Source organism: Leptonotus elevatus, chromosome 19 (assembly GCF_054856555.1).
Source record: "Leptonotus elevatus isolate MCC_2025b chromosome 19, RoL_Lele_1.0, whole genome shotgun sequence".
NCBI classification, from domain to species: Eukaryota; Metazoa; Chordata; class Actinopteri; order Syngnathiformes; family Syngnathidae; genus Leptonotus; species Leptonotus elevatus.
Window position 1 is genome coordinate 15,063,460 of NC_141257.1, and position 12,017 is coordinate 15,075,476.

At 37.6% G+C, this 12,017-nt stretch overlaps 1 protein-coding gene across 3 annotated transcripts; it reads left to right on the forward strand.

Annotated features, from left to right (window-relative positions):
• Positions 1–535: 535 nt before the first annotated feature.
• c19h6orf136 (chromosome 19 C6orf136 homolog) lies at positions 536–11,543 on the forward strand. Of its 3 annotated transcripts, XM_086062386.1 has the most exons (8): positions 536–694; positions 2,633–2,870; positions 4,478–4,727; positions 4,803–5,155; positions 9,703–9,791; positions 9,864–10,064; positions 10,417–10,486; positions 10,660–11,543. In XM_086062386.1, the coding sequence occupies exons 2-8, from the start codon at positions 2,772–2,774 to the stop codon at positions 10,909–10,911; spliced, it is 1,314 nt and encodes a 437-aa protein (XP_085918512.1). In that variant the 5' UTR covers positions 536–694; positions 2,633–2,771; the 3' UTR covers positions 10,912–11,543. The 3 variants fall into 3 exon arrangements, with proteins under 3 accessions (XP_085918512.1, XP_085918511.1, XP_085918513.1); XM_086062385.1 differs by having other exon boundaries at positions 4,478–5,155; XM_086062387.1 differs by having other exon boundaries at positions 4,478–5,155; positions 10,715–11,543.
• Positions 11,544–12,017: the final 474 nt, after the last annotated feature.

The window sequence follows — 12,017 nt, forward strand, 5'->3', positions numbered from 1 at the left end:
AACGTGCATTTTTTTTTGCGTCTTTGTTGCGCCTTCCTTTTGTTATTATATCAGTGGCAGTTTTATTGCGAGTTTTATTATTTTCTTGTCGAAATATGTGATTGAGCCGTCAGTCTCAAATTGACATTTTTTTTTAATTGAACTTGATTTATTAAATCACATCACATTCAACAACTAAGTAGCCAATTATTTTCTGTTGAATTAAATTAATTATTAATTCTAATACTGTAGGTATTATTATTATTAAGATAGAACATCCAAATTAAGGCCTCGAGCTGTTATTCGTGAACAATCTGAATTGCTCACTACACTCAATAATGCATGAAGGAGTCTGGATCGTCATTAATGTTGTATGTTGTTATGTAGTCGTTTATTTTCGGACAGAAGATGCCAGAATGTGGAGTTGTTTTATTTCCGAGATCCCAAAACACACCACCGCCCAGACTGTAAAGATGGCACGTTCCGTTAACGTCAAAGACATGAAAGACATTTTAGTAAAATCGTAGTCGGACTTGTTACGCCACACATCTCGCACATTCCCTGACCTTAACTAGTTTTAGTAACAAACACGTCCTACACGCGGAATGCGCAACTAAAATCTAGCAATTTCCTCACGGTCCCTGAAGGTAGCATTACACCTTCCTGTGAGAGGCGTGTTTGGCCAGGCAAGGGCACACAACTGGATGACACTTGTGTAAGTTAGCTGCAATTAAGCTTACTATCCTATATTTGACATAAACGTATATGCGAATGCAGCAGAACTTTTGGTCAGTAGAGCTTTGGCCGATGTATTATTACATTATTTCGTCAGTTGAAGCTAACATGGCAGTGGCGTTTCTGTCTATGACTAGCTCGCTACTAGTTAGCATAGCATTTGCCAGTCCCAGCCAATAGCCTGCTAGCGCTAGCCAACCGGCATAATGTAAAGTCATGTCAATGTGTGGGATAATGCTGGAGAAATCTTATTTGGAGGAAAGTTGCACAAGAAACTATTTTGGCGTAAGGGGTGATTGATGACTGTGCGAAAATAGTGCGCATTTGCAGTTAAAGTCTGCTTAATATGAACAGTTTATGCCACTGTATAATGTATTACGACACCAACATTTCATTGAGGAGATTCAGTTGTGTTAAATAATGTTGTATTCGACTACATTTGCATGGAAGTTATAAAGAATGAATTATTTTTTTCACGTCATTATGTAGCTTGTCCTGTCCCATAACCATGCCATCACACAATAGTACATGTCTATTCTCAGGAAACATAATAATGTCAAATTATTGTAACATTACATTGCGTCTTTGGTATGCGATCAGATTAGATTAAAAGTAGCTATTTCACTGTGATATGTATTTAGGGCATGCTTTGTCATTAAATTAGGACATGTCCTTCACAAGTTACCAGAATAATTACGTAAAAGAAGCTTGTCTGAATACACGGGGGAGATCCAGTATTATTGAGATGTTTTCCCCCATTTTTTCCCCCTTTCCCTTACTTGAGGAGATGCTGCATGTGAAACAGTTGTAGTTTGTTCTTGGCTGGTTAATTCAATTTTAGCTGCCACTACGGGTTCTTATTATAAGCTTGTGGTCTGCTGCAGGTCATGTGCTTGTAGAGTCTTTGAAATGTCACTGCAGTCATGGATGCAAATGTTGCAAAAAATGAAGATCTATGCATAATTTTCTTCATTGACAGAACTCTTGTCTTGCAATTATTACAATATAAAATATCTGACAACTTTCCAAACTTAATTGATGTTAAAGAGCACCATTATTAAATGTGTCAATGAATCCCTATCGCCTAACATGCAGTTTAAATAGTGTTTGTTTCGTAATAAGTAATAATACATGAGCTGTTTTCAATTACATTTTAGTTCATTCTGGTTGATTTTTTTTTTAAATTTCTGAAATGCTTACTGTAAATTGCTAATAAAGACAATATCCGATGATCAACATAATTAGTCACAGATAGGATTCGATTAATACTCTAATTTTAATATAAAACAGTTGATATAATTGCCTCAACAATTGTCAATCAGTGGCGTTGTCAGTCAATCGGTGGATTTTTTTGGGTATATATTATGACTCAATTTACTTGTATATATCAATTGAAATTAATTGGAAAAATGCCATTAATGTGGGGTGCTAATGCGATCACGAGCAGTGTCTTCATATGCAATCCCCTCCAAAAGTATTGGAACACCAATTGATTTGTTTTTGTTGTATAATGCATCCACACTTCGACATGGTCAAAAGGGGTGAGTTTTGATTGATTGAAATAGGATATGGGATAAAAACACAATAAAGCCATTGGCTTATTTCCATTGTGGTCCCTAATTTCCATTGTGGTCCCTAAAAGGATCGAACAGCACCTCATGAATGAGGGACGACCACTCTACGACTGTGCCATACCGCAGACTGTACAGGAATATCATTAATTATTAATATTTTACAAGAAAATTTGAGTTAATTGGTCAAACAGTACTCAAGAAGTATGTTTTCAGTTTCGAATTGGTTGGTGACCCTTGGATGAAATATAAACGTATAATATGTTGCGTCTTTGTTTGTCCCGTCTGCACTGAATACAACACTACAGTTGCTGTTTCAACTTTTTGTTGATTTTCTCTCTCGTTAGGTACTCAAGGGGCCTGGAACCTCAGCTGTAGTTTGGATTTAAAAACAGCGACCATCTGGAGGATCATCAATGTGACTTGGCAGCCTTGTTGCGGGTGATAGTAACATACTGACTGGGGTTGCTTCGGCCCCTGTGGTGAATGGCTGTGAGCAGAGTTAGCGTTGCCTTCTGGGTGGGTTGTGTCCGCATCCATGGCAGGAGGCAGCCCATCACCAAGCACATCAGGAGTCTCAGTCAGGTAATTAGCTCGCTTCTCCTAAGCTCTTTTTGTATCTGAAGAAATGTGGAAAATTAATTAAGATAGTTATTGTGAAGGACGGGCGCTGTTTTCGTAAGATGGAACCCAGGGGCAACCGATAAATAAAAACAGCAGAGGCCCCAGAATTTAACCCTGTGGAACACCATACGTACATATTGCACAAATTTGTCCGACCACTTTCTTTTTTCTCTCAACATTAGTTAGTATTAAAGCTGTCATCGACAAGTAATTGATTATCACATTAATCGACAAGTATTTTAATAATCGAGTAATCGTTTGGAGTCTTTTTTTTTAATTGTCCAAATCCTTTAATTTCAGCATATCAACAGTAATTGTTCACTGATTTCTGTAGTCCTTCATGAAAGAAGACTGATTATCTTCTGTGTTTAACCCAAAAAAAGACATTTGCAAACATCTGGTTTTACAATGACCAAACCAATAACGTAGTACAACATCAATCCCCCCCCTTTTTTAATCACTATACAAATACGAAGTATGAAATCAACACCAATCACTGGTTAATAAACAGTAATCAGGGAAAAAATGCTTTCGTAATACACTTTAATAAAAATTCAAATTAATTAGATTAGTCGATCAATCGATTGAATAGTTGATAAATTAATCAATTCTCTAAATATTCGATAGTGACAGCACTCTTATCGTTATTTGCGACAGTGACTGATAAGTCAACAATTAAAGAAGGTTACAACTAGGGCTGTCAAAATTAAAGCGTTAACTCTGGAGATTAATTAAAGTTTATTAAAGCGTTAACATTTTTTTACTCAATTAACTCAGTGTGCAGCCAAACTTGAAGGAGTCACTGGCGGGAAGATGAATAAACAAACTATAGTTTTACTGTCTGATATACTTGTAAATAGTAAATATCTGTTACTAGCTTTTAAGGAAAAAGTAGAAGCAGAAGTAGAAACATTTGATTAATTGCGATTAATCGTGATTAACTATGGAACATTTTGACGAACTCATTCAAACCCAAAACGTATAAATACGTTTTTGAATACTTTGTCCTTCACTCCCCAAAACGTATTTATACGTTTTTTATGTTGTTTTTATGCTAGAGCATATAGAAGGCTTTGTTTGGTACAGCTTCTGACTTGAAGAGGTCGCTTAAAGCAATTGTAGTTATTACAAAAAACGGCCAGCAGGTGGCAGCAGAGTATCAGATCAGCCAGGGCCATGTTGCAACTCTTTTCCCCAATGTTTTCAACAGGGTTGTGAATAATGATGAAACTTAGCTATATTCTAATGGTAATTGTTGCAAAACGGAAACAGATACAAATATGCTTTTTTTCCGCCCCTGATGAAAGAAGAGACTCTTGGTGTAGGTTCCACGATTTTATAGCAATAGAACACAAAATTCTGTGGACCTTGCAAAATCAGTCAAAATCCCGTAAAACAGCCGGGAGCGAAGTGGGTTGCTTCAGTGAAAATGGCGGCGAGTGAATGAGTTGATTAATTAAAAAGTGTAATAATTTGATAGCACTAGTTAAAACAGTTGTGCATGTCAACAGCTTCGTAAAAAGTGCTAATGTCATTTTCAAGATAAATGGAGTGTGCGTCTCTTTCAGCCTGTTGACTTGCAGTGGATCTACCCAACACGTCCTCTCAGCAGTGCATCATGGGCCTTGGCGCCGCCCAACAGTTTGAGACATCAGACAGATAAGCAAGCAAGTCCGTCCCTCCCTTTCCATCATGCCACTTGGCCACCGAGCACCGCTTACCACGAGAAGGACTGGGAGGAGTCGCTAAGCATGTGTGTGCTGGTGCGACAAAACGAATCGAGTTGCGTGCACACCATCGTGGAGATCCCGTTATTTGGTCAGACTAAACTAGCAGAGTTACTTTCTCCAGGGAATCACACGTCCTCTGAGTTTTCCTTCCTACTGACCACAGTTGACGGCAGCAGAGAAGATGACATCAGCGTCAGGAAAAGCAGCGAACACCCGGAAAAGAGACAGCACGGCTGTTTTCGAAGCCTGTTCCAAGCGGAGAGTTGCCCCGCGCCCTTCATATACGGCTCTCAGTTTTACTGTTTCCATTCCCCGGAAACAGAACCCATTGCCCACCACAGGGCACTGAACTCTAGGCAGGATATTGCACTTGACAGAAACAAGATGGATGACTTTGCCCTGCTGAATCCTACCTCTTTGTGCAGCCATGACGCAAGAACAGAGGGCTCTCATAGGGAAGGAGACAGTGAAAGAGAGCAAAAGCTGGCCATGGCATATGAAAGACTAAGGAGTGAGGTATGCACACTGTGTCTTGTCAATGTCAATTGTCTGCATATGAAAGTGACACCGGTCAAATTTGGAAAAATCTGAATTGTTAGAAAAAATCAGATACAGGTTGCATATGGGCAAAAAAAAATCAGATTTAGGTCGCATTTGCCTGCAGTGTGAGCGTACGACGGCGTATACTATAAATATATATTTTTTAGAGGGTGGGGGCAATATTCCCAGAGAAAAACCTAGCAAATTTGCCACGAGAAAAAAAACTCGTAAATTAAAAACTTTATAAATTGGCAAATAAAAAGTTTAATAAGGGGCAAATTTGCGAGAAAAAACCTCGTAAATTTGCGAGTTTATAAAGTGGCAAATTTGCGAGTTCAAAAGTGGCAGATTTGCGAGAAAAAAACGACAAATACTCAGCGTACTACGCGGATGTTTGTGCCAATACTTTTCGGTTGTGTTTTCAAATAAAGATATAGTAATTGCTTTAGCAGAGATGAACCATATGATGTATGAAGCGTTGGGTACTGCCAGCGACAAAGACGCCTCACTTTGCAAAGGTCCACACCCTGAGGATCAAGCATTTAAATTAATTTGTTAAAATTTATTAATTTACTTGTACATTTATGTTTCCAGAATTATTATTTACATATTCATGCATTTTGGTATTTTTCTTTGTACAAGTAGCTAAGTTCATGTGTCGAATCTGCTGCTCGCCGTCATTCACTTGCATTTACCTAAAGCAGGGGTGTCGAACTCATATTGCTCAGGGGCCGCGTAGCGGAAAATATATTACCAAGCGGGCCGGATCGGTGAAATAATGATATATAACTAGTACGCAGATTTCTGCTATTTGTAGGTAGGCCAGCCCTAAATTACAGAGCTCAACTGTAGTCATATTGTTTCAAAACATAATACAAATACAAGTGGAACTCGGCAACACTTGTATGAGTTCCGGATGTGTTAAATCTACTGGTTTTGCATATATATTGTTCCCAGAATGCATTCTGTGGTGTTAATGTGTAATGTTAATGTCTGGTAATGAGTGGCAGGTAATGAAGTTATAAGGACGTTAATCCTTGTCATATGTATTTGTGTTAGCAGTTATTTAATTTTGTGTTAGCAGTTATTTAATTTGTGTCGTATTTAACACGTTTATGTTGGTCTATGATTATTATTATTATTATTATTATTTTTTTTTAAACAAACCGTAACTAAGTTGTGTGTAAAATAATGATATACAGGACGATTACGCGTACAGGTTGCATTGCTCATCTGAGGACTGCTTGTGAAATTACGAATGTTATATGTTTTGATTGTGGCTGGCTGATTAATTGGTCCGACATTACAAAAAAAAAAAAAAATCATTCCCCCCCCCCCCCCCCCCCCCCACACTTTACAAAATCATCTCGCGGGCCGAATTATACCCCTTTGTGCGTCTGATCCGGCCCATGGACCGTATGTTTGACACCCCTGACCTAAAGTATGCTAGCTTCTGATTGGTTAGTGTTTAGTCAGCTGATAGAGGATCAGGAAGTGTTGTCGCGCGAGCTGCTGTGTATGACGAGTAAAGTTTAAATTAAGAAGAAATCCGTCTCCATCCTGCTTTTTCATTTTATAAACAGTGTCCCATTAACCACCAATGAATCCTCACATTAGACTATAACTACGCTACGTGTATTTGTCGTTTGTGAATTTTTTTAAATAAAATAAATTACCCCCCAAAGAGAAAAGAAATACTAATATGCGTGGCCCTAATACGCCGTCGTATGAACGTAGCCTTAAAGTCACTTAAAAAGGAAAATACTGCTGTCCAATGAAAAGCTTGCAGCATTTTTACCAGCACTGAGAAAAACAAGCGGCAGAGGTTTGTCCACTACACTTGTAGACGGACAACATGGCAGGTCTGACACCGTGTAGCATCCCATTATGTAATAATTTCCTGAAAATGTAATAACACTTGAAAATGTATAAAAATGTTCATTTAACTCAATCAAAAATGTAATAAAACCCAATAATGTAATAATTTCACCAATAATATAATAAAAAAAAGCCTGACTGATATTATAATAGGCCTGGGTTTAAAAAATCGAATAATCAATATCGAATCGATTTTCCTTTTCAAGCCTGATATCGATGAATAAAACCATGAATCGATTATTTTAATATTTTTTTCCCCATAAATTCATTAAAAAAAAGAATTTTAAAGACCGATTTTTTTGTGTGTATCTGACTGTTTTCTAGAAAATTACTGTTCACATGAATTTAAAAGTACAGTGGAACCCCAGAGTTTGAATGTCTCGGAACTCGTACAATTCGGACTTCAACCAAAAAATCGGGAGTAAAAAAATGCCTCAGTGTTTGAACTCATTTTCAGAGTCCGAAAACCCAAGCAAAGCAAACTAAGCCAAACGTACCTTGAAAACGAGTGAAGCAGAGCAATGCCGAATGCTCACGTTGCGGTAGTTGAGACGATGCACTGCTCATTTCCAGTCAGATCGTGAATACTCCCGGAGGTGCTCCATACTCGCGAGTGCATTTTAAATTTTCTTCGCCATGGGCCCAAAGAAAGACAACAGTGCCAGTGGCAGCAAAGAAAAACATACAGTGCTACGAACCACAGTGGAATTAGGAAGGAGATTATCGCGCAGTTGTAACTACTGTGACTACTTCTGTAAATACTGGCACAAGGTACCACTGTATTTTCTTACATTTATGAAAGACCTGACTTATTGCACTTTACTTTATTTACAATTATTGAATTAGAATTATGAAAATATTTTCATCTCATCCTTGCTGATGTCAATGTTCATGTAGTGATTATAACACGTTACTTTCATTAATAAACGAAATTATTTATTTGAGTTACTGCCTCTGCAAAATTAAATTTCAAATTTAATGTTTGTAGAGTTTTTATGATGTCCTTGATATTTAAAAAGCATTGATGTTTCATAATTAATGAATATTGGATTAAATTGAGGTGAATCGAATCGAAACGGAAAGAAATCGAATTGAATGGAACTCTTGTGAATCGAATCGATTGAGGAAATTTGAATCGATACCCAACCTTAAATTGGACCGATAATGTAATACATTATTGGGGATTTATTGCATTTTCAGGTAGGTTTTTATTTTTCTCTCTCAAAACTGATACTGCAAAACTTCACCGATAATGTAATACTGTATGTTCATTTTCAGGCCGAAGTTTTCCAGTTTGTGTTATGGGAATGTAGGACTGTAAACATTCACAGCTTAAATTAGAGTGTTATGTTGTTGTTGTTAAATGTTTCAGAGTTGATTTCACCCCCCAATGTGTATTTTTAACACTCAGATTTTAATGGAGGTCAGTGTTGGAGTTATTTGAGACAGTTGATTTATTTAGTGTTAAACCAACTATGCAGAGTTAATCAAAGTAAGCTCCGCCCACTTGATTAGAACTGATATGACTTCTGGGATTATGATATAATATATAGGTTTTAATAATGTAATAAGATATTTATTACATTATTGGTAAAAAAAATTTCAGTTTTTAGTCAGGATTTATTTATTTATTACATCACTGGTGAAATATAGACATTATTGGGTTTTCGTATATATATATAAATTTTGGGGGGGTGAAGTTATGTGCAAATTTTATTACATTTTCCGGAAATTATTGCATTATAAGTTGCTCATGCCTCTACTATTTCTCTAAATCTTTCATCTGTATAGTGTTCACTTACACTTTTGTAAACAAGATGCACTATCAGCGTTATTACATATTTTACTTTAACTAACATTTGGAGTCGCATGTATGTGGTGTATACGTTCAAGCTTATAGACAAAGTTCCCAAATGTATTAATTATATCGAAAACAATGTGCATTATACAACAGCTTGAAACATCAGACGGCTAAGCATTCATTAGAATTTTTTTTACATTTTTACATTTTATGTTCAGCAGAGTTAACAGCGTCTACTGAATGTAACAAAAAAAAAGTAGCTTGTAATCTAATTTAGCTATATTACTTTTATAATCAAGTAATCAGGAAGTTAACTGGCAAAACTGCATATGATTAGGTGCAGGTAAAAAATGAGCTTTGAACTATTACGGTGCATAATATTTCAGTATATTTGTGACATTTGTTATTGTGATTTTTATTTTCCACACTTTTTTGCCCTGTAACAACTCCCAAATAATACTTCCGATTTACGCTGTTCAAATTTGCTTCAAAAATTCACACCTATGGGGTATGTATCGTCTGATCCCACATTATTTATAGTATTTGCACAATTTAACCTTAAATATGAACTTTTCCCTATTCATTTTCAATGGGACAGACATTGAACTTTCCATGCCCACTTCCATACATACAACTGATCATCATTACCAGGTGCATTGTCCAATAACCAGGAGGTCATAATTTCATAATTTATCTCTCAATTTACTTTATGAGCATTCCACATGCATTCAAATCTTAGCATTCAGCTTTCAGCATTCCCACGCAATTTCTCCAGAAATTGCACTTAGTTCTAGTCTGTTGTGCTGTTTATTTGACATGTCTGATTCCAAATAATGTTTTGCAGCTCCCAAATTTCTTCAATAAGAATCATGACTACTCCATGTACTCCAATGATGTTGAATTCATCAACGGACTTCTCAATACCAAGACCAGGTAATTATGCTTTTGATAGCTTGAGACTATTTATGCGCGTCACTTCCTGTTTGACTTGACGATCCCCTGCAGAGGACGCCTGATATACCAAGGCAGCGTCTTGCTGTGGCGCCTCTGTTGTTATTTGTATTTATGTGACACCCGGCTGGAGGTGCTCAAACTGACCAAGCACGTGGAAGACGGGACCATTAAGGCTCGATGGAGGCTTAGGGGCCTTCCCTACCATATCTTGATGCGACGCTTCTACCGCAAAGACAAATCACAACTGTCCAGGTAACCGTAACATTCTTGTGCTATTTTTCACTAAATGGCTCATTGGTTCCCCCTACATAAAAAAAAAGGGGGGGAAAAATAAGTATTTGTGGTTGTATGTTTCACCTAGATCTGTGAAAATTGGGAGGCATATGTGGCGAAGCCCTAACACGGGCTGTTTGCGAAGAAAAATGATACCGTCTAAACCTAGGCGTTCTACTTTTGTTTGAAATTGAAATAACGATTAATAAACACAAGCACAGTTACTCATTGATTTGAAAACGTAGTATTCTACTACCAAAACTGAACTTGAAATAATAGCTTGAAAGAGCACCCAGCATGTGTTCTTATGAAGGACTGGCATCTGTTGCAGGTCCTATGATGTTTTCTCCACGTTCTACATAGGACATGACGGGCTCATCCACTGTCATAAAGTTGAAAAGGTAAGAAACCAGGTGTGGGTTGCTAGATAATAATAAAAAATATATATATCTACACCTCCTTTAAGTATGGAGGTCCAAGAATGGCAAAATAAAAAATAAATAAAAGTGAAAATAAAAATGGACGTGACAACTTTCTCTTGCACTTCCTCTTGTCCATGTGTCGTGCGCTACAGCTCAGTGACCACCTTGGCATCATGCTCACCTTCCAGTGTGATCATCTCTGTGCAGGTGATGCCGGCTCAACCCCCAACCCTGCCCCGAGTCACGTCCCTCCTGGCCAGCGCTTTAGTAGCTCTGGGGATGGAGGAGACGGTGAACAGACGCGCTCTCAATTTGCTGCCCCTGCTCCTGTCCTCACTGTGGCAGGTCCAAGAATGAATCTCTGCGCGCTGAAGGTCCACAAGACTATTTCATTGTCATCATAGGAACACCTGATCTGAAGATCATCAAAAACTCTCATTTTGTCGCTCCTGAATGCAATACGCAGCTTTTTGTCTCAACTAGTAATAAATGGTGGCATATTCAGTTTAGGTCAACTCCCACTTACTACATTTACTAATGCCAATAATAAAAAAATCATCCTACAAGATGCGTTTGATTTCCCTCCAAAGTTAAGATGCATTGGAAGAATGTTGAATCTAGTAAACAGAACCGGTTGTTCGTCTTTTCCATTCCTGAAACTCTAAAATACATAACGTTTCCCCAAAATACTCCATTAACTTCCCCATTTTTATTGTGTGTTTGAAGCTTGAAAAGCTGTACATGTGCAATACGATGGCAATGAAGAAAACTCCTTAGACTGAAAAATCTCTTGACATACTTCAGGTGAAACTATTTCAAATAGACTCAGTTATACTATTTAGTCTTGTGTACTCAAAAGTTATTGTTGGTGATGTTTAAAATATTTGTGTCCACAAGAGTGCAGCAGTAAATCTTGCGTTTTGTTTCCGTGTGTGCTTTCTGCATGATCTTTCCCCATACAGAAATGAAGTCACTTCAGACTTTCAACCACCCACTGTACTAGTTCTTAGTCAATAAAGTTCCAAATTAAAACATCCGCAGGAACATTTGTCAAGTCTTTCATCATATGCTGACCAGGGGCGTAGCTTGACATCAGGCAAGGCAGGCAATTGCTTGCCCCCAGAGGGCCAACAATTTTGACACAAACCGTGTGTGAAAAATGTGTGTGAAGTGCCTTGCCCAAGGACATGACGACACATGACTTGGGGAGAGCGGTGACCGAGCAGCCCACCTTCTGGTTACAGAACGACCGTGTCTACACCCTGAGCCACGGCCACCACCATATACATGGTCGTTTGAAAAAAAAAAAAAAAGAAGCCTTACTATACATGGTTTAAAAATACAACAAAAAACGCCTTACTATATATGGTCATCTTTAAAAAACAAAACACCTTACTATACATGCTTGTTAAAAAACAACATCCATATGCACACATTTCAAACAGTGCTTTATAAATAAAAGTTACTGGTCTTTTGATGTCTGCTGATAAGAAGAGCAATAACAAACTGC